The sequence below is a fragment of the Polypterus senegalus genome, chromosome 11, assembly GCF_016835505.1.
Source record: "Polypterus senegalus isolate Bchr_013 chromosome 11, ASM1683550v1, whole genome shotgun sequence".
NCBI lineage: Eukaryota > Metazoa > Chordata > Cladistia > Polypteriformes > Polypteridae > Polypterus > Polypterus senegalus.
The window spans coordinates 90,059,729-90,083,147 of NC_053164.1; the positions used below are offsets into that span (position 1 = coordinate 90,059,729).

At 37.5% G+C, this 23,419-nt stretch overlaps 1 protein-coding gene across 1 annotated transcript in view; it reads left to right on the forward strand.

The window, feature by feature from the left end:
* The window catches only part of si:ch211-204d2.4 (uncharacterized protein LOC100003662 homolog), a 99,905-nt gene that overhangs the window by 63,474 nt on the left and 13,012 nt on the right, over positions 1 to 23,419 (forward strand). The window contains exons 8-10 of the mRNA XM_039769242.1: positions 478 to 546; positions 2,869 to 2,939; positions 4,189 to 4,252. Of these exons, the coding sequence (XP_039625176.1) occupies positions 478 to 546; positions 2,869 to 2,939; positions 4,189 to 4,252 (204 nt within the window). The remainder of the gene's footprint in view (positions 1 to 477; positions 547 to 2,868; positions 2,940 to 4,188; positions 4,253 to 23,419) is intronic.

Here is a 23,419-nt window from a genome sequence, read left to right on the forward strand (position 1 = left end):
TCTCCACATGCAGGCCCCCATGTTGGCAAATAGTCCATTTCCAAACAAGGAAAGAAGATTTTGTGCTGACTTTTAACATAAGACAAAATAATTTAGTATACACTTGTCTTTAGGCTGACCATATATTCCTCTAGCTGTCTTTGTCTATCTTGTCTTGTGCTTGGCCCAGCAATTCTAAATGCTGAGAGCCTGTGTGCTAACTTTGGCCTGGCCTGTACATGTGAGTGGATTTATAAAATAATTTTTGTACAGAGCACAGTGACATTAAACTTATATTCTGATTACATATGTTTCAACTAGAGAACTGTTAAATAAGGCTTTGCACCATTTTTGCTGTTTCTTATTATGGAAATATAAAGCAGTCTTTCTGGTTAATGTCAATATTGAATAGTAAGGGCTGTGAAACATTAGATGTTGAAATGTGTTTGATATCATAAAGACTTTCAGAAACTAACCACTCTTAAATATGGTTCACAGAGAAAAAACTGGAAGAGAAGATTCTTTACACTGGACGAGACCTCTGTGAATTACTTCAAATGTGAAACGGTAAGTAAGGTAGATGTTCTAGTCAGTGTGGCTTTGCATTCTACCAGCAATACTTTCAAACTCAAACTCACACATATAGAATGGTATCTGCTAATGTGAAATGCACAGATAATCATACACTGCATGTAAAAATGTAATTAAGCTAATTAAAACAATCTGAAATAATTATTACCATGCAAAATGTGGCTAAATATGTATATATAAATGAGTCATTCAAATGTGAAGAAAACACAGTGTCACCTGTCTTGAAGTTGGCCAAGCATAGCCTTTACTTCTTTGCATAACATGACTAACAAAATGCTGTGTTTCTTTGCAATTCTATGTTTAGGTATTGAAATAAAACATTTTATCTACTAAAAAGTGTTACTTATATTAATTTTTAAATTTAACTTTGTGTAATTCACAATGGGACAAATGTTGGAATTGGAGGACAAGAAGTTTAAGTGAATTCCAGAGGTTACTACAGTGAGTTCCTGGTATGACCTAAACATATTGTGATGTATAGTGCAGTGTCTTGACTCAGTGGTTCTGACAGTTTTATTTTTTTTCCACAAGAGCCACATTGGCAGGAGACAATAAAATAGAGAGCCACACTGAGGAAACCAACATAAATGACCTTTAACCAAAATATCAGCTAAACTGAAATAGGTTTACCTTAATGATGACATACACCAGTAAAATATGGTTGATAGCCATATATTTGTATTTGTAGTTATTTGCGGCAGTTTTTACTAGTCATTCCATGTACATTGGTTAATCTGTTTTGTCCCCTGGTTTGGGAGAAGCACACAGCAGAACTGCAAAGCTCTGCAGAGAACGGTGCAGACAACTGAACACACCGCTGAGTGCGCACCCTCAAATTTCCAAGACATCTATACCAAGTGATGTTGGACCAGGACAAATAAAACTATCCATTACACCAGCCATCCCAACAATGGCCTCTTTTATTGCTGTGGTCACATAAACGCAACCACAGCCTAAACACTTGTTCAAAGACATAGAGGAGGAGTTTTTTCCTGCAGTCCACTCACATGTTGAATAAAGAAAGTCTCTAGAATTAAAAGATGCCCTGTTCTTAACTCCATCCATTATCCAACCTGCTATATCTTACCCACAGGGTCACAGGGCGTAAAGCAGGAAACAAACCCTGGGTAGGCCGCCAGCGCACCGCAGGGCACACACAAACACACCAAGCACACACTAGGGACAATTTAGGATCACCAGTGCACCTAACCTGCATGCAAACTCCATGCAGGGAGGTCCTGGGAAACAAACCTGGGTAGCGAACCCGGGTCTCCTAACTGCGAGGCAGCGCTACCCTATTCTTAACTCTCTTACTTTAATTTATTAAGGTATTTAGTTATTATTTATAACATATTTATAATTCTGTTAATGGTTTTTGATATTTATAAAGTCATGTATTATTGTTATTGTCCTTTATATTCTTCTTAAAGACACAGTCATTCGAGTTCAGCAACTAAGCATTGCGATACAGTTTAACTGTATGTATAATTTGTATGGGACAAAATTTAATTTGATTTTTGATTTGATATGGCTAACTCATCTTCTGTTGGCAGCTTTCAAGTTGTCATTTATTTGGGACATCACTTGTAGTGAGGATTGGTGTGTGGACTAGGGAAATTATCCAGGTACTCACTGGGATCAGAAACACTCAGAAATGGAGGAATTTTCTCTTGCTGTCAGGTCATACTTCTAACTTCCATTAGGACATCATACCTTTGAACAAATACAAAATGCAAGAGTGTTTCATGAGCACTTTGTAAACATAGCACAGTAGCAGTATTATTCAGAATATGGGCAAAGCTAACAGCTGTCATTTATCAAGAACTGGAATACTGATGGACAGGTACAGTATGCTTTGTATTATTTAATTCTCACTCTGGGTTTTGTTAGTCATCTCTCAATGTAACATTATTCTTGTAATCCAGATCAGAGTCATGGGGACTACAGGCTATCCTGTCAGCATGAATGAAACAAGTTAAAGGGACTTTTTTGTATAAAAGACATGAAAAATTAATTTATCAAATGATGTAACCAGGGTGTCCCTTTATCCTGCAGTTATAGATGGTTCTCCACACCAAGTGCTCACTCTAATCAGCTTCTTAAAGACCTAAACTCTTCTGTGTGTTTTTTCAATTCTATTGCTCCCCCTCCATTCCCTTTGTTAGTTAAATGATAGTTTATACACAAAGCATAATGTTTTCAGCTATTAGTTAGCATCGTGGTTACCACATAACAACTATAGATCAGGGGATTGCCAAACAAAATTAAAGAGAAAATTAATGTTTTTTTTTTTATTAGGACAAGGATCCACTTCGTTCAGTTCCTTTAAAGGATGTACAAAAGGTTCATGAGTGTCTTGTTAAATCTGGGTGAGTTGTTTTTTTCTAATAGTTCATCTGTTTAACTACGGTATTTTTCGGTCCATAAGGCGCATCGGATTTTAAAGCGCAATATCAATGAATGCGTCTACTTTCATACATAAGGCGCATTGGATTATAAAGCGCATTTAGCGAAACAAAACAGTCAGATAAGTCAAACTTTATTTAACTCATTCACAATAACTCTCAACATTGTTCAGTTGTAACATAAAATACAAAACAATACACTCACTTTTTCAGTTCATTCCTCTTCCACAAATCCATCAAATTCTTCATCCTCAGTGTCAGAGGTAAACAGTTGGGCGATTTCAGCATCAAGCATGCCTGGATCTCTCTCGTCATTATCCGAGTCAGTCTCATTGCTGTTACTTAGCTGTTTAGTGATGGTTCCGCCCTTCGTGAAAGCTTGGACGATAATTGAGACTGATACCTTAGCCCAGGCATCCACGATCCATTGGCAGATAGTGGCATAACTCGCCTGCCGTTGCCTTCCTGTCTTGGTGAATGTGTGTTCGCCTTCTGTCATCCAATGCTCCCACGCAGCTCGCAATTTAACTTTGAACGACCTGTTCACACTGATATCTAATGGTTGGAGTTCTTTGGTTAATCCACCTGGAATGATGGCAAGCTCCGAATTAGTTTGCTTCACTTGGATTTTGACAGTATCGGTTAGATGGGCGTGCATGGAGTCGCAGATCAATAGAGACAGAGATTTGTGGAAAAAGCCATCCGGTCTCCTGACGTAAACTTCCTGACTACGGTAGCTGTAATGCTCCAACAGTCCATCAAGCGGTGCGGCTTCATAGCTTACCAAAGTTATTCTAAAACATTTTGACAGATTTTTGAGCACCGTGTACCACATAAAATCGGTTTGAGGTCAGTAAGCACAACCAGAATTATTACATAAGGCGCACCGGATTATAAGGCGAACTGTCGATTTTTGATAAAATTAAAGGATTTTAAGTGCGCCTTATGGTCTGAAAATTGACTCCAAGATTTTTCACTGTTGGACACAATTATTCTCTTTTCTGCCCTTCAGTAAATGTAAAACACAGGAATGAAACATTTGTTAAATAACTTGGTTACCTGAAGTGCTAAGTTTTAAAATATTGCTATTCAGAAATAAAACTTTTTAAAAAGAGTTCAGTCAGACTGTACATCCTGTTATATTTGATGGTGTATGTAGCAGAGATGTACCTAAGAGTCACTATAACAAGGTGGAATTGTCTTCTTTTTGTAGTGACTTCTTAACAAGGGACAACCTCTTTGAAATAATTACAAGCTCCAGAGTATTCTACATTCAGGTAAGAGCACTGGAAGCATATAGTGATACTATTGTACAAGGTGCCATTTAGAAAATGTTTTATTTTTAATTATTATTCCTAAAAGTGATCAATTTTTCTGACCTTGAAAAATATTGGTTAAAAGATCTTAAAACATGTGAAAATGTCTCTTGCATGCTTTGCCTGGATTTCAGCCTTAATATTCACATAACCTGGAATTTGAAAAGATGAACCAGATGTAGACTGAAGATATTCCCTGTAAATGAGAGGAATGCTGACTTCAGAATTTTGTTATCCCTATTGTAAGTTTAGGAGTGAGTGCAGAAATTGAAGTGTTAACTACTGAAAGCAGACATCATGCTATAGTATAATGTGCTACAAGTCTAGTTCTTGTGAAGTTTTGCATTTCCTATTTTTCACTAAAATTAACCTTATTTTCACTGAATAATATGCCTAATTGTTATAATTATTTTTTTACATTTTATTGATGTTGTTAATCATATTACAATAAGAAAATTACTACATTAAATCAAATGAAATACTAAATTCCAAACATTTTTGTTTTAAATTAAATATAATTAAGTCAGCCTCAACACCTTTCTAATTTAGAGAGCCATATGAACAGAGATTATAATGTAAAGTACTTTTTAATATATATCTTGAGTTGGAAGAAAGGCTAAGCCGAGACCCAATGTGCTTATTTTAGAATAGCATTAATTAATTAATTCTGTCAAACTCTGAAAAAGCTTTGGACTTTTCCTTGTCAGAGATAATTTTATGTTTTTCTAATATTAAATAAAATAAAAAAATGTACATAATTTTGCCATTTTGTATTAGTTGGTTGGTTATTCTTGCAACAGAATAAAATAAGTTATCACACTATCACTATGTACAGCAGGGTATCACAACAGATTTTTCATTGCATAATGTTACTCCATCTAGTGTTACTGAAAGTAATGCTCTTAAAGGATTTAGAATATTTTTTATCTGAAACATAAGCAAGTACTTTTTTTCTAAAATTCTGTGAGTGTAGGGCATTCCAAAGCAAGCAAGGCTAGTGGTAGGTGATACTGTTCACAATAAGGATCTTGTGCTAGGTAAATTTTAGATAATTAGTCGAGATAGGTATGTGCGATTTATATGTGTTAGCTATTTACACCATGCTTTGCATAGGTGAAGAGAAATGTATTTTATTCACGGCTACATGCCACTCCTTATCTCAGATTCTAATTGAAAGGTAGTGTTCCCATCGTTGCCTAAGATCATCTGGGGTTCAGTCCCTGAAATAAGATGAATGTCTGGAAATACTACCTGTATCGAGTCACTACTAGCTATTATTGATGCTGAATGAAGATACGAAAATTGGGCAGATTTCTTTTTATCATTTTCTAAATTGTTCATAGAATCAAAGATTATATTTGAAGTTAGTTATTCAAAGGATACAGGCAATTTGCCATTATGGAGGCCTATAAATGTCAGGATGCCTAGTAAATTCCATAAATTAAATGCTGTGTAGTTTAAATAAAGCTAGAATATATAATTATTATACTGCTATGTCTGCTATGCTTTAAGGCCTTGCAGAGTATTCATTTTTTTATACAGGGTCTTCTTGTGTTCTAAATAATCTGCGTTATGAAAAGAAAGAATTTGTTAATATATGTTGGATACTTTAAAAGATATATGGCCTTTCTAAGGAAATTCATTTAATAAGAAAATTTATGCTGACTGAAGTAAGTTGAAAAGATGGCCATCTTTGGAGATCGATAGTCAGAGTTTTAATATGTGAACAGAGGATTCTGGAGTGGAGTATAATAATTTCATCCAAATACTTCTGTTATGTTTGAACTGAGTTTCATTAATAAAATAAGCAAATATAGATTGAACTCTTTGAAAGGCTTTTATATTATTTTATAAGCTCAGATATTATAGAGGGTATATAATGTTTTTTACTTAACAACTGGTGAAGGTTAGATAATAGCTATCTGCATTCAATAAATGTAGTTTGACCTTGTAATATTATGAAAGGGAGCATGTTCCCATTTCATTTAATTTAACTTTTTGGAGGATTTTAACATCTTGTTCAGAAGAGAGATTGATCTATAAGGATGCACAATCAATGAGGTGTCAATTTGTCTTCTGAAAAACAGAAACTGATGTCTGGTCTAATGTTTCTGGAAAAGTGTTATATTCCCTAGATTCCTTAAAATACATAACAACTAACAGAGTTAATTTAACAGACAGCTTTGTATACAATTCTGACAGGTAGTTGTGTGGAACTCCAGCTTCCCTGCTTTGTGAGGAATTTAAAATATATGTAAAATATTTGCACAATGTGTTGAGCTGATGTATTTGCTGTTTATAAGAGAAATCATTGCTATAAGCCTCCCCCCTCACTATGTTCCAATACATATACAGTTGTGATTGAAAGTTTGTAAACCCTTTAGAATTTTCTATATTTCTGCATAAATATAACCTAAGACATCATCAGATTGTCACTTAGGTACTAAAAGTAGATAAAGAAAAAACAGTTAAACAAATGAGACAAAAATATTATACTTGGTCATTTATTTATTAAGGAAAATGATCGAATATTACATATTTGTGAGTGGCAAAAAAAGTATGTAAACCTTTACTTTCAGTATCTGGTGTGACCCCCCTTTGCAACAATAACTGCAACTAAACGTTTCCAGTAACTTTTGATCATTCCTACACACCGGCTTGGAGGAATTTTAGCCCATTCCTCTGTACAGAGCAGCTTCAACTCTGGGATGTTGGTGTGTTTCCTCACATTAACTGCTCGCTTCAGGTCCTTCCACAACATTTCGATTGGATTAAGGTCAGGACTTTGACTTGGCCATTCCAAAACATTAATTGTATTCTTCTTTAACCATTCTTTGGTAGAACGACTTGTGTGCTTAGGGCCGTTGTCTTGTTGCTTGACCCACCTTCTCTTGAGATTCAGTTCTTGGACAGAAGTATATAATTGTAATTCATTGTTCCATCAATGAAGGCAAGCCGTCCTGGCCCAGATGCAGTAAAACAGGCCCAAACCATGATACTACCACCACCATGTTTCACAGATGAGATAAGGTTCTTATGCTGGAATGCAGTGTTTTCCTTTCTTCAAACATAACACTTTTCATTTAAACCAAAAAGTTCTATTTTGGTCTCATCCGTCCACAAAACATTCTTCCAATAGACTTCTGGTTTGTCCATGTGATCCTAACCCTAACTGCAGACGAGCAGCAATTTTTTTTTGGAGAGCAGTGGCTTTCTCTTTGCAACCCTGCCATGCACAACATTGTTGTTCAGTGTTCTCCTGATGTGGACTCATGAACATGAACGTTAGCCAATGTGAGAGAGGCCTTCAGTTCCTTAGAAGTTACCCTGGGGTCCTTTGTGACCTCGTCGACTATTACATGCCTTGCTCTTGGAGTGATCTTTGTTGGTTGACCACTCCTGGGAAGGGTAACAATGGTCTTGAATTTCCTCCATTTGTACACAGTCTGTCTGACTGTGGATTGGTGGAGTCCAAACTCTTTAGAGATGGTTTTGTAACATTTTCCAGCCTGATGAGCATCAACAACTCTTTTTCTGAGGTACTCATAAATCTCCTTTATTCGTGCCATGATACACTTCCACAAAAATGTGTTGTGAAGAGCAGACTTTGATAGATCCCTGTTCTTTAAATAACACAGGGTGCCCACTCACACCTGATTGTCATCCCATTGATTGAAAACACCTGACTCTAATTTCATCTTCAAACTAACTGCTAATCCTAGAGGTTCACATACTTTTGCCACTTACAAATCTATACTAATAAAAGGCAAAGCCCTCACTGACTGACTGACTCACTCACTCACTCACTGACTCATCACTAATTCTCCAACTTCCCGTGTAGGTAGAAGGCTGAAATTTGGCAGGCTTATTCCTTACAGCTTGCTTACAAAAGTTAGGCAGGTTTAATTTCAAAATTCTACGCGTAACGGTCATAACTGGAACCTACTTATGTACATATATACTGGCCATAGCCAGCAGCTCGGTCGCCGTGTGAGGCGGAGTTGCATCTCTCATCGTCACGCCTCCCACGTAATTAAGTGCCTGCCCATATAAGGCCGTCCGTCAGCGGCAATCCAATAGAAACAGTCTGCCGCCAAGCGGTTAACGTGAACTGACTGTGAACACAGTACGCAGACCAAAAGCAACAGCGCCAAAGAGCGCCAAACAAAAAACGCATTACACAATTGAGAAGGCAGCAAAAGAATATGAAATGAGTGACGCATACAAGCATATTCATAAGTGCAGCTACTGCGGAAACAAAGCATGATGTAAACTGAAAGTTTAAATTAAGTTTATAGACACGCTTCCACTGCCGTTTGTCATGTCTACGACGAATACGATATTCGCAAGATACAAGTTTAATGAGAAGACACGAGGTATAAATGAGACTTTGGATCACTTTGTAACGGAGTTAAAATTGCTGTAGCGAGAAACCTTTAAGTGCCGGGTCTTAGCTAACATTAAATAAAGCCGTGGACATCGCAAGATCACACAAGAGAGCGGCTCACGTGAACTGACTTTGAACGCAGTACAAGTGATCACTTAGATGAATGAAACCTGTTCAAAAAACGCAGTACACAATTGAGAAGGCAGCAAAAGAATATTAAGCGAGTGAAGCATACAAGCATATTCATGAGTGCAGCTACTTCGGAAACAAAGCACGGTGTAAACCTAAAGTTTAAATTAAGTTCATAGACAGGCTGCCGCTGGCGTTTGTCATGCCCATGACGAATACGATATTCGCGAGATACAAGTTTAATGAGAAGATGCAGGGTTTCAATGAGATTTTTGATCACTTTGTAACAGAGTTAAAATTGCTGCAACGGAGTTTAAATGGCTGGTATGCCAGGTCTGAGCTAACATTAAATAAAGCCGTGGACATCGCGAGTTCGCTCAAGATAGCACAGCTGAGAAGCTTTGATGCATGTACTCCAAGCGGCTCACGTGAACTGACTTTGCAGGATTGTAAATTAAGTTCATAGACATGCTACCGCTAAATATTCGCAGGCAAATCCACAACTTAATACCGGGAATGCCTGTTAAATATCTTAGATTTACAAGTACAGATTTGGGTAGTGAACACTTCGATGAATGAAACCTGTTATCTTTACAACGGTTGACAAACACGGAATATAACTTGAACACAACACATCCTCCAAATACGAACCTGATTGAATGAAATAATGATAATCAGATCCTTGCTGACAGCAACACTCATAATAGTGACAAAACTATTACATTGACAATCATGTTACGTTATTTTTAAAATGTTTTCTTTTCTTAGCACAAGCACAGCTGAGAAGCTTCGATGCATGTACTCTGGGCGGCTCACGTGAACTGACTTTGCAGGACTGGGAAAGGGTAAATTAAGTTCATAGACACGCTACCGCTAAATATTTGCAGGCAAATCCACAACTTAATACCGGGAATGCCTGTTAAATATCTTAGATTCACGAGTACTGATTTGGGTAGTGAACACTTCGATGAATGAAACCTGTTATCTTTACAATGTTTGACAAACACGGAATGTAACTTGAACACAACACCTCCTCCAAATACGAACCTGATCAAAAGAAATAATGATAATCAAATCCTTGATGACAGCAACACTCATAACAGTCACAAAACAATTACATTGACAATCATGTTACGTTATTTTTAAAATGTTTCCTTTTCTTTTTCATAATTTCTTTAACAAACTACTTCTCTGCTGCGAAGCGTGGGTATTTTGCTAGTATAAAATAAAAACAGAAACTTTCTTTATCTTGTACATGTAGTACAGAGAAATGAGTTATACAGTATAAAATGCTCACAAGAAAAAAAAACTCTAAGAATCTCTAATCTCTAAAGAAATTCCCGTTGACATTCATTCAGTCACAAACTGGTACAAGAAAACATAGACTGACATAATATGCTTTTCTGTTTCATCCTAAACTAAAAGCATAACAGACGTTTAATGGTATGTGGAACTGAAACAGAAAATGTTCCGAGACATTTTTCCTAGTACTTCACCAGACTTTTAATAAAAGCATGTACTTCAGATCCTGTTTAAAATTTACCACTGTGTATCTGGCTTTGAAGCACCTTAAATGAAGTCACACTTAAAAATAACTAAAAATTGCACACTTAGCACATTGCATTCTCAACCTGTATAAAAAGAAAATGAAAGTGGCATAACATTTACCGGATAGGAAATATGGAGTTTCAGGAAAGGTGTTGATTTTATTTTTACAGAAGTGAAAAGAAGGATACATTTATCCTTCAAGTATACACACTGACACATTTTTGATTGTTGATTTCAGCCTCTTTTACACTCTTAATTCCAGGTTGCAACCACTACATACTCAGACTCTGTGGCATTAAGAATACATCACACAGACCCCAGCAGATATGTGAATGAATTTCTGACGTAGAGATACAAGTGGCCATTTTATTAGGTATCTGTGCCCCCAAGTAATTGACTACTCCACCAGTCACAATATCATATATGGCCTTTAAAGCAGTAAGGGACATACCAACTGACAAAGTATGTGTGAGCCAGACACGGAATGAGTAATGGGCGTAATTTCTGAACACAGTATGAGAGAGAACAGCAACACTGATGGTGTTTTGACACAACAACATCATAAATGCATTGAGAATAACCCACTCCCCAAAAATCCACAAAGTGGAGATTCTTTGTTCTGATACAAATTTTGATGAAAACGAAGTTAGTCATCTAACAGTGATTTTGAAATTTGCATATCATAACACATAACTTGTAACAAATCATGATATGATATGGCAGCCTAAGTATCAGCTGAGTTATATTAATTTCAGTGAGTAACAAGATGATGTATTTGTGCAAAAACAAAAAGCACAGAAAATCAATAGAGAGGTCTTTGTGTCATCTAGATGCTGTAAGGAACTGTCAGGCTGAAATTACACATTACATATACATACTGAAATTTGCATTTAAGTCAGACATTGAAACAACTGAGTTTTCCAAGGTTTTCAGCATGCAGTGAGCTTGATTTGTGATACCTTCCAACACCTGAACAATAATATTAAATAAAGTGAGTAACTTATGTTTTTGTGCACTATATTCATAAATATAGTTCATATAACATAAGTTTTTGTGGCAGGCACTCACATGGTGTGTTGTGACTTCCTGCAGGCCTTTTCTGATTAAAAATGAACATTTTATATTTTGCTTTTGTATTTCCACAATTTGTTCATGGCTAGACCTGGCTTTTCTCTGAGCTGCAAACACATGTAGCATGCAGACACAGAGAACAACACTACACAAAGGTAGCTAGAGATTTAATGCTGTGTCAAAAACAGCTGACAGTCTCCATCTTACCAGAAAGTCACACATACATATGGGCAGATTTTAATAGTAATATTGTTTTCACTTTTATATTTGCACAAGATTTGTTACAAAAGAAAAATCGAAAAAGCATCTAAAGGCTGACACAAAAAATGGGCCAGATGTTTGCACATCGGTTTTGTCTAAATTGAAATCATGCAGTAAACCTACATTTTGTTAGATCTGGACATAAGAACAGATTTTGTTTTGAGCAATGTGTATGATTTAGATATAAGAAATTTCGGTTTGTTTTATACTTGTAAGAATGTAAAGTTTTTCAGAACTTTTTATAGGTGGTTTTCAAGTCTGCCTTCGACTACTGTGGAAAAAAAGAAACAAAAGAGTGCTTTTAGTCTTAGTAAAAATTATCATTATGATGCTGTTTATATTACTGGATTTGTTTTCATGGTCTTTTGATTATGAAGATGAGAATTACACTTTAAATGAATGTAAAAAATGAAAGTCAAGTTATAGAGAATCAGTGATGTGCGCAACTTATTCTATGACTTCCACAGAAACATATAATCACATTATCAGATAATGTACTTGGGAGTGCATTTTTTCTGGGATAGCCTCCTAACTAATGGGATTTGCTATAAACACAAAGTGAAATGGAGATACAAGATTCAATCAACTGAAGGTGTTATACAGTACATGTGTTTTATTTTGGCCGAAGTGCTGAATTCACTCACAAGCATAGTTTTCCAGTATTTTAAGAACATATTGCGTTAGCCCTTATAAGTTCAAATGTCTCTATATTTAGGGGTTAAGTTACTGCTAGGCATATCATATTCATAAGAGCAACACAGACTTTCACTATAGTTGTCGGGAAGTTTCTTTCCAATAATTAGTATTCTTTTTCTTTCCAATAATTAGTATTCTTTAAGATGTTGATTTATTTTTTATTTACACCACTTAAAGGGATTGTTAAGGCACCCTCTAAGAGTACTTCCAGCTCTTTTGATTTTTCATGTTGATGTTTTGCTCCTTGTTCAAGTAAAATTTTTCTTTGCCCTTGTGCAAGTTTTCTTGCATACTTTTTGTACTGAATCCTGCCTGTTCCTGATTAAGCTCTGGATTTCCTGGCTTTTTGCCTACTTGCACTGAGTCATCTCTCTCTCTCAGTGCAAAGGTAGTTTTTTCACAATTCACTGCCTGCATTTAAGTGCTAGTGGTAACCTAGTGCCTGAGGCTTAACCAGGTATATCTGTATTTATACAAGCCACCAAACTTTATAGGAGTGAGCAGTATTCTGCAGGCATTATAATTAGGCTAAAGGTCAAACAATCAGTGTATATTGTTGCGTCATGTCACACGATAAGCTGAAACCAGAAGTGTGGTGTTCACTGTGAGGGCAAATACCTTAGGGTGTTTCTGTTATTGCCTGACAGCCCAGTCTTCATGCTGCTACCCATACTAATTCAATCATGCATCTTAAAAGTTTAAGAAGGTAAGCAAAAACTGAAAAGCAGGGCGTGGGAACATATAGTATACTGGTGAATTATAAACTTTTCAGTTCTGTATTACCATTGTGTGCATCTTAATGACCATATTGCACATACTTTGGATTTCTTTATTAAAATTGACCATGGGTGGCTTTGACAGTCAGACAAAGCTATTTTCAGATGTATCAAATTAATATCATTAAGAGAACTCACTAATGCTCGTCCACACTTCCTATTTTAGTCAATTTTGTTATCAATGGTCTGCATGTTCAATTAATAAATTGATAGATTTCATAGATTTTCCTCTCTAATTTATGTTACAGATGAATATTTGCACAATTCATTGGAGATTGAGGAGTTCAGTTTGTGACTGCATTTTGCAACTGTTTCTAACACTTTCTATGAATAAACTATAAACTAATTTTTTACAATGGACAAAGGTCCCAACAGTGTGAGCCCAAGGGTGTAAAGAAACCTCCTATTCTAGATGAGAACTACAGGTCCCAGGCTTCAACGTTTCTTACAGTCAGTTTTAAAATAGATTAGCCCTGTGCCTTGGCACTATTGGTAGTACTCCTGTCTCATAGCTCCAGGTCCAGAATCCCTGAGCAGTCACTGCATTTCTGAACTGTACCCATTCTAACCAAGGTTTCAAGGGGTTTCTTCATTTTCCTACAATAACCCAAATTCTCTGAACTGGTATGAGTGAGTGTGGTAGTGTGCCTAAGCATACCCTGTGATGGATTAGCTCCCTATCTATGGTTGGTCTTGTACCAGTCTTTCTAGGATAGACTCTGGAACCACAATACTATGGAATAAGCAGGATCAGAAAATGAATGGATTGTTTTATATAAAATATTACTACTCTATGCCCCTGTTCAATTTCAGAGATTGTCTCATTTACCTCACCTTCCCTCAGTCAAAACTAGATAAAATATTAGTCTTTTCAGTTGCCTGACATAACAGAATGCTTAGCTTTTAGTGTTACACAAGTAGGACTTAGTACTAAAACAGACTTAGAAAGCCAATGAGGAAAGGTGTTTGACAATTGTGGAGACACCTAGCTGTATCTAGGCCACAATGACAGGCTTGATATCTGTGTGAATTTTGCTCATTCTCACAGTATGTGTGCAAGATTTCTAGTTATTCTGATTTTCTTAAACCTTCCAAAACACATGCATACTAGACTTATTGGAAACTCAAAATTGATTTAGTAAGAGTCAGTGTGGGTGTATGCCTAAGCATGCAATGTGATCAACTGGAATTCTAGCCTCAGTTTCCACCTTGCGATCAGAGGTACTTTGATTGGTTAAAGCTGTTCACAATTGTGAACTTAAAGTTGAGCGATGAGAGAATTATTAAAAAAACTGATCTGACACTCAGTCACATACTTCATATGTACACAATCCAGAAATATAAGATCAATCAGCTGAAGGTATGTATATTAATGAAACACTCAGTTCAGATTTTGTCATCACTGTAACACTGATGACTGTTTAGAATGTTAAAAAAAGTGGATTGCAGTATGAGAATATGTTCCTAGAATTGCATTTTGACATGTTTTGGCCCATTTCCATTCATGGTTACACATAATGCTAAATAGGGCACCTGTGCTTATCCAAACAGCTTATATCCATTTGTGTTTGACACTTTACTGTGTTGGTTATGTTTCCGAAAAACATACTGAAATGCTTTACTAGCCAAGTGTGAATTCATAACATCTCATTTAACGGCTGCTTTCTTTTTTTACTCTTTTGTGAATCATAATAACATCTGGCTTGTTCTCCAGGGACTCCTGATGTTGACAGGGCACAAATGTACATAAGCATCAGCAGCTGTGAATTCTTTACCATTAACTTTCAGAGTGTATAGTAAAGAGGCAGAAAGTAGGTCTTAGAGTTGCTTGTGGGCTTCTTTGTTTATTTGTCACCATTGAGCACCCTCTAAAGTGTTTGTGCCTAACAGGTGAAGTGGGAGTAATGTAGTGTGCTCTGGGCAGCAGTCCAAGTTTTTAGTGGCTCTTGTTATGATGTAGCAGATCCAAAAATAGATGTAGTGTTTAATTGCAATCATCATTTCTTTTTTCTTTTAAATTTCTTTGGGCATTCCTTTTAGTAGTTCATATAAAAATTTCCACATTTTATCTTCTTCTATTACCTCTGTGAATCTTCCACTGAACTTAGACGTACGTGGCTCAGCTACTTTAAGTTTTTATTTTATTTAGAATAGCAATGCCATTTATACTGCAGACTAACTAAGTTTGTATTTCATGAGCATCTTTTGAAACATTGCTTCATGCATAATGGCAAACATAATAGTTTTTATTGTAACATTGACTCCACACCACTTTTACTTTAGCAATAGTTTGTTTCTGATAAACATAAAAATGCTGACAGAGAAAGGGAGAAACAAAAACACAGCTGGTTCATAGCAAGTGTGACCACAAAAGTAAGAATCAGGATAAATTTCAGACTCACTAACCACAAAAATAAAACATGCTACACTCGTATTTCTCAGTATTAACTTCTGCTTGGGGTGGCGCAGTGGGTAGCGCTGCTGCCTCGCAGTAACGGGACCCGGTTTGATTCCTGGGTTCTCCCTGTGCGGAGTTTGCATGTTCTCCCCATGTCTGCATGGGTTTCCTCCGGGTGCTCTGGTTTCCGCCCACAGTCCAAAGACATGCAGGTTATGTGTATTGGCGATCCTAAATTGTCCCTAGTGTGTGTTTGGTGTGTGTGTGCCCTGTAGTGGGCTGGCGTGCTGCCTGGGATTTGTTCCCGCCTTGCACCCTGCGTTGGCTGGGATTGGCTCCAGCAGACCCCCATGACCCTGTGTTATGATATAGCAAGTTGGATAATGGATGGATGGATGGAACATCTGCTTGACAGAAATACCAGTGTGATAACAGATAAACATAAAAGTGAGGTGCATCAGTACAAAACAAAATAGGAGTGAATATCCTAATCTCAGAGTAATACAAAGTGAGGCTAATTTCCATGTATTTCCTTTTATGAATGCAGAAAGTGAGTCCTAAGCTACTATCTCTATGAAGCACATTCTGGGGTCTAATGCCCTAGCTCCAATAACATACAAGGTGGAAGTGTTAGTATGCCCATATACCTAAACTGTACCTCACTCTGTGACCTTCCCTTTCCATCCCTAAATTGTATGATTTGGGACATTGTAAATAAGTTACAGAAATATTTCACAGTGTTTTTTTTACAGAACAAGAAATACACATTATACCTTATTTAGCAGTGAAAATGAACTCAGTGTTTACATATTTTAAAGCAGGAGTCAGAATAGCTCGTTAGGACATCGAACATTTGTGCGATTTCAAAAGTGGAACTCAGAGAGGTTAAGCACATTATGTACAAACTGTCAATCAACATATTGTTAAGTTACCTGATAACAAGAAAGCTACAAGTGTGGCTTCAATTCACCAGAAGACAAATAAATTGATCAGAGTAATTTAAAAACCATTATGTCTTACCACACTGTCCTGTAATGGAAAGCACAATAGTAAAAAATAGAACAATTATTTAACATTATATATATATATATATATATATATATATATATATATATATATATATATATATATATATATATACACACACACACACACAGTTTCACAAAATTAAAGGAACACTTTTTAATCAGAGTATAGCATAAAGTCAGTGAAACCTCTGGGATATTGATCTGGTCAGTTAAGTAGCAGAAGGGGGTTGTTAATCAGTTTTAGCTGCTTTGGTGTTAATTAAATTAATAACAGGTGCACTAGAGGGGCAACAATGAGACAACCCCCAAAACAGAAATGGTTTAACAGGTGGAGGCCACTGACATTTTTTCCCTCCTCATCTTTTCTGGCTGTTTTTTTCATTAATTTTGCATTTGGCTACAGTCAGTGTCTCTTCTGGTAGCAGGATGCGATACCTGGACCCTACATCAATACGTGCCATTGCCAGAAGTTTTGCTGTGTCTCCCAGCACAGTCTCAAGGGCATGGGGAAGATTCCAGGAGACAGGCATTTACTCTAGGAGAGCTGGACAGGGCCGTAGAAGGCCCTTAACCCATCAGCAGACCCGGGATCTGCTCCTTTGGGCAAGGAGGAACAGGATGAGCACTGCCAGAGGACTACAAAATGACCTCCAGCAGGCCACTGGTGTGAATGTCTCTGACCAAACAATCAGAAACAGACTTCATGAGGGTGGCCTGAGGGCCCGACGTCCTCTAGTGAGCCCTGTGCTCACTGCCAAGCACCATGGAGCTTGATTGGCATTTGCCATAGAATACCAGAATTGGCAGGACCACCACTAGCGCCCTCTGCTTTTCACAGATGAGAGCAGGTTCACCCTGAGTACATATGACAGACATGAAAGGGTCTGGAGAAGCCGTGGAGAACGTTATGCTGTCTGTAACATTGTTCAGTATAACCAGTATGGTGGTGGGTCAGTGATGGTCTGAGGAGGCATATCCATGGAGTGATGCACAAACCTCTACAGGATAGACAATGGCACCATGACTGACATTAGGTATTGGGATGAAATCCTGGACCAATTGTCAGACCCTATGCTGGTGCAGTGGGTCCTGAGTTCCTCCTGGTGCATGACAATGCCCAGCCTCATGTGGCGAGAATATGCAGGCAGTTCTTGGAGGATGAAGGAATTGATACCATTGCTTGGCCCCCACACTCGCCTGACCTAAATTCAATAGAACACCTCTGGGACATTATGTTTTGGAACATCCGGAGTCGCCAGGTTGCACCTCAGACTGTCCAGGAGCTCAGTGGTGCCCTGGTCCAGGTCTGGGAGGAGATTCCCCAGGATACCATCCATCGTCTCATTAGGAGCATGCCCCAACGTTGTCAGGCATGCATACGAGCACATGGGGGCCATACAAACTACTGAGTACAATTTTGTGTTGGTGTAATGAAATTTGTGCAAAATGGACTAGCCAACTATATCATTTTTTCACTTTGATTTTCGGGTTTTTTTTTAATTCAGTTCTCTGTAGGTTGATAATTATTTCCATCAAATGATGTGGCAACCTTTCAGTTCTAACACATAACCCAGTCCATATCAGTATAGATGTCCAGCATGATTTTTTTTTGTGTTAACACATTAATTAATTAATGCTGACAATTATTTTATTGCACATTAATGCAGTTTTTGTTATTATTATTGTTATTTTGAAAGCCTCAGTCTCGCTAGTGATCAGTAGAGATCAATGATCTTCTTGTTACCGCGCTTTTCGATATGCTTTTGCTAGAAGGAAAGTTAGCTTTGTTGATTTGATCTCGAGTCCCTGCACGTGCATGAGTAGCGAAGAGCAAACACCTTCCAAAATGGCATGTGGAGAGATACCAAAGTGAATGCTCAAAGCAAAATGATCTGTGGATGACTTTTTTCATATTATTGCTGAATCGGAATCTGATTTGTCAGACTCCGATTTTGATTCAAGTGATCTGGAGATGTAGATTGAAAAAAAAGTGAGGTACTGGCATCAGCTGATCGGTCCCCAGCTAATCGTGGTGCTGAACACGTTTGTGTAGCTGATGCACCTATGGCAACGTTTTCCTGGGAGGACGGACACTTACGATGACAGGAGGTACAAACCATATTGCGTGTCACTGCAACTGCCATCCCAGCACATCTGTCTCACAAAGACAGCAGGGCAGCCAGACCACTGTTCATTCCTGCTGGCTGTTGAGCCGCCCCCCACGTAGCCACTGTTGCCGCAAACTGCAAACTTGCACCGACAACAGGCAGCAACAGACATTTTATGTTGATTTATTTGTGAAACCATTGCTTTGTGTGCTTTTTAGAAAACAGAATTTTTTGGAAAAAATATTACCCTCAAAGAGTTGCTACTGAACATAGACTGTTTATTCTGCCCCCTGATAAAAGAAAATATTTCTGCTGGTATCTCTTCAGATAAAAAAGAAAACAGATTTAGAAATGTTAACTTGCTGTTGCTCGGATGGTGCTTGTTATAATGTTATGATCGTAGCTCTGGACTCCGTGGGCAACTTGTTTTTCTACAACATACTAGATAAAACATTAATGCCCTAGCAATGGCAAATAGCTTTGGTTTTATATTTGATTTGATTACATTAATGTTTAACACTAGAATTACCAGAGCCTACGAAAAAACTCGTAAATCTCGTAAAAACACCTTAAATCGCTTCTTAAAATCGTTCACAGCTCTCCACCAGCGTCTTTTGTCATCTAAATGTGCTGATAAAATCACATCCCCCCACCGACTTAGAACGTGCACAAACTTCTCCCAGCTCATGCCTTGATTGATTTTCTGGGAGTGAAGTGGAGTTTTAGAGTGGAAATAATAGATTGTTGACGCATTTCATGTGTGTTCCGTTTCTACAGTAATCTGTGTAAACACATTGTTAAAACAGAAACGTTTTTTATATTCTAGTAGCAGATGACAAAATGTAGGCATAAACTATATAATGTATGAAGCCTGAAGTCCAAATATCAAAGAAACACTTTTACAAAAGGTACAAATCTAACACAACAATTGCGCTTTTATTCAAAAATATAACTGCAGAAACAAAAAGCTGCCTTAACATGCGACACTGACACCCATTTATTATGACTGCCTCTGTGGCGCAATAGAATCAGCTGCCAACTGGGAATCAAAAGGTCGTGAGTTCGATCCTGCACCACTCCGTTTTGGGAAGTAAACTGCTCTTAGTCTTACTGTTTTAGAATAAAAGCATACATTTGATTTCAGTCTGTAACAGCCGGTGCAATTTATGATACTTGTAAAGGTTAGCTTTGGTTTTGTTTTTTTTTTAGTCAGTTTTATTATCTCATTTATTATACCGCATTCACGAGCCCAAACACACCCCACCCCCGCATCTGACACTGCTGTTTTCACATAGACGCGCTATAACAGAGGTAAACTCAGCTCCCTTCTACATCGGAGCAAGAATGCACATACCACTGCTTGCATACTAAAGTGTCAGCAGGCACTTTCGTGGCATTACACACATTTTTGAGCATGCCTTCTGCACACTACTTGTGACTTTAGGCTTTAGGAAGTAAGTAAATAAATAAAGGTAAATCATCTCATAAAATGATTTCTTCAAAACGTGACATATACAGTAATCCCTCCTCGATCGCGGGGGTTGCGTTCCAGACCCCCCCGCAATAGGTGAAAATCCGCGAAGTAGAAACCATATGTTTCTATGGTTATTTTTATATATTTTAAGCCCTTATAAACTCTCCCACACTGTTTATAAATATTCCCCGCAGAGTTATACATCATAATCCCTTTGTATTCTCTTAGATATTAGGTAAGATTCATTGAAATTATGTATATAAACACACTGTTTATATATAGTAAAACCTAAATATTATTTTAAAGATATTGAGTGTCTCCGATATCACATGTTACAGCCATTACGATAGACATGCCACCAGCAATAAATACGTACAATGCAACAAAAATAGTATACAGTAAATGTGTGTGTACAGTGACACTAAACGCACGTACATGTACTAAGTACTGTAAGTAGAAAATTAATTATGGTTACTCACCAACAATGACACGATGACTTGTCCGATAACAATGAGTTTTATTTTACTGCACAACAAAGGAGAGCGTTACAGCCCTTAAAGGAGCCACTTCAGGCGATTGTGTAGCACTGCCGTTGTTCTTCTTCTGGCAGTCTTCAATCCAAATCCCTAAAGCAGATTCCATCCAGACTACTGCCTTATTACATCCACTTACAACTCGTTTTGCACCCTGGTTAAAAGGACACTGTGGCCGTAGATCTTATATTCCTTTCCTACTTTTTAAATAAAAAGAATCGTAGCCTTCAACAAATCCAAAACCTTTTCGGCAATCGTTAATATCTTCCGTTTGCGCTTGGCCACGCCCCTGAAGCAGTAGCAGATCGTTTTGGAGCCATAATGAAGGGCTTGACTATGCACAAAGATAAACACAAAAGAGCACAACTCTTTACACAGCGAAACACGTTGATGCTGAATGAGCGAGACGAGACTTCCTGGTTAACACTGCATTCAGCAAGCAGGAACTTAACTGCGTGCTCTGATTGGTTAGCTTCTCAGTCAGGAGAACTTAACTGCGTGCTCTGATTGGTTAGCTTCTCAGTCATCCGCCAATAGCGTCCCTTGTTTGAAATCAACTGGGCAAACCAACTGAGGAAGCATGTACAGGAAGTAAAAAAGACACATTGTCTGCAAAACCCGCGAAGCAGCAAAAATCCGCGTTATATATTTAGTTATGCTTTCATATAAAATCCGCGATAGAGCGAAACCGCGAAAGTCAAAGCGCGATATAGCGAGGGATTACTGTATTTGTCTTTCTTTTTTTAAAATGTGCGTTGATCACCGCCAGCATGTTGTAGCACACAGCATCTGGCCACCTGCATGTTCTTGCGCGCACTGAATAAGAGACAAATATACAGTCTGACTGAGAGAATCAGACTGAAAAAAAGTAAACATTTAGAAATGCCATACTTTTACAGCTGATCGGACGCTGTTTGTTTTCAAATAATATTGCATTTGTGCGATGATGTTTTTACATATATTGTCTCTTTCTTTCTGGTGTGTAATAGAACCCACAGCATAGAGAGAAGTGTGTACAATGCTTCTTACAGGAAAAGGCGATGGAAAAAGAAAAGATGATGCAGCATCAACAAGCTTCAGTTCTTTATTTACCTTTAGTTACCTTTATATATGTACTCACTTCCTAGGCACATGTAAAATGCAGAGCTTCCCATATACATATACAAAGTACAGCGATGGCAAAAGTGCGATGTGCATTCTTGCTCCGACGCTAGATCTGCAGTGTATCACAAAACATTCTCTTACCAATGGTAGTGAAATGAAGTGTCTGCATGCACTTTTTGTGGCATTACACATGTATTTTTTGAGTATGTCCGTGCCAAATAAATAACATTCGAGCTATAGTGCGTCTCCAAATAAATAACATTTGAGCTGTAGCGTATCTTTATGTGATCCAATTTTTCACATAAAGGCGCTCTATAGCTCGAATGTTATTTATTTGGATCACATAAAGACACGCTATAGCTCAAATGTTATTTATTTGGCACGGACATGCTCAAAAAATACACGTGTAATGCCACAAAAAGTGCATGCAGACACTTCATTTCGCTAGCATTGGTAAGAGAATGTATCGTCATACACTGCAGAGCTATAGCACGTCTTTATGTGAAAACAGCAATGTCAGATGGGGGGGAGGGGGTCTTAGGGAAGGATCCTGAACGCGACTGAGAGAATGAAAAGTGAATAAAAAAAACCAAAGCTAACCTTTACAAGGATCATAAATTGCACCGGCTGTTACAGACTGAAATCAAATGTATGTTTTTATTCTAAAATAGTAAGACTAAGAGCAGTTTACTTCTCAAGATGGAGTGGTGCAGGATCGAACTCGTGACCTTTTGATTCCCAGTTGGCAGCTGATATCATTACGCCACCGCGGCAGTTATAGTGAAAATGTGTCAGTATGGCTTACTAAGGAGGCTTTTTTTCTGCAGTTACACTTTAGAATAAAAGCGCATTTGTTCTGTTATATTTGTACCTTTTGTGAAAGTGTTTCTTTGATATTTGCACTTCAGGCTTCATACATTATATAGTTTATGTCTACATTTTGTCATTTACTACTAGAATATGAAAAACGTTTCTGTTTTAAAAATGTGTTTACACAGATTATTGTAGAAAAGGAACACACATGAAATGTGTGCGTTCCAAATAAGGATCTATTATTTCCACTCTAAAACTCCACTTTACTCCCAGAAAATCAATCAAGGCATGAGCTGGGAGAAGTTCTAAGTCGGTGGGGGGATGGAATAGCCGGCTGCTTGCAGCCTGATTTTATCAGCACATTTAGATGACAAAAGACGCTGGTGGAGAGCTGTGAACGATTTTAAGAAGCGATTTAAGGTGGGACGGATTTACGAGTTTTTTCGTAAGCTCTGGTAATTCTAGTGTTAAATTGAGATTTACAAGAAATATTTTAACTGCTGCTATGTAAAGGGAATACTGCTGTTAGAAAGCACCTTATATGTTTGCAAACCAAATAAACGCAATAAACTACTTTTGAGTTCATTATTGAATTTTTCAAATAACAATGTGATTGTTGTGATTGTCTGCGATTAATCAGAGACAACCATGCAATTAATTGCGATTCAAATTTTTAATTGTTGCTCAGCACTAATATAGAATTGTAAAATAGTTGATGAGCAGGAAAACAAAACCATACAGATCAGAGAAAAATGCTTCATACTGACTTATATGTCTGTAGAGAAAGTCCCCAAGTGTCTAT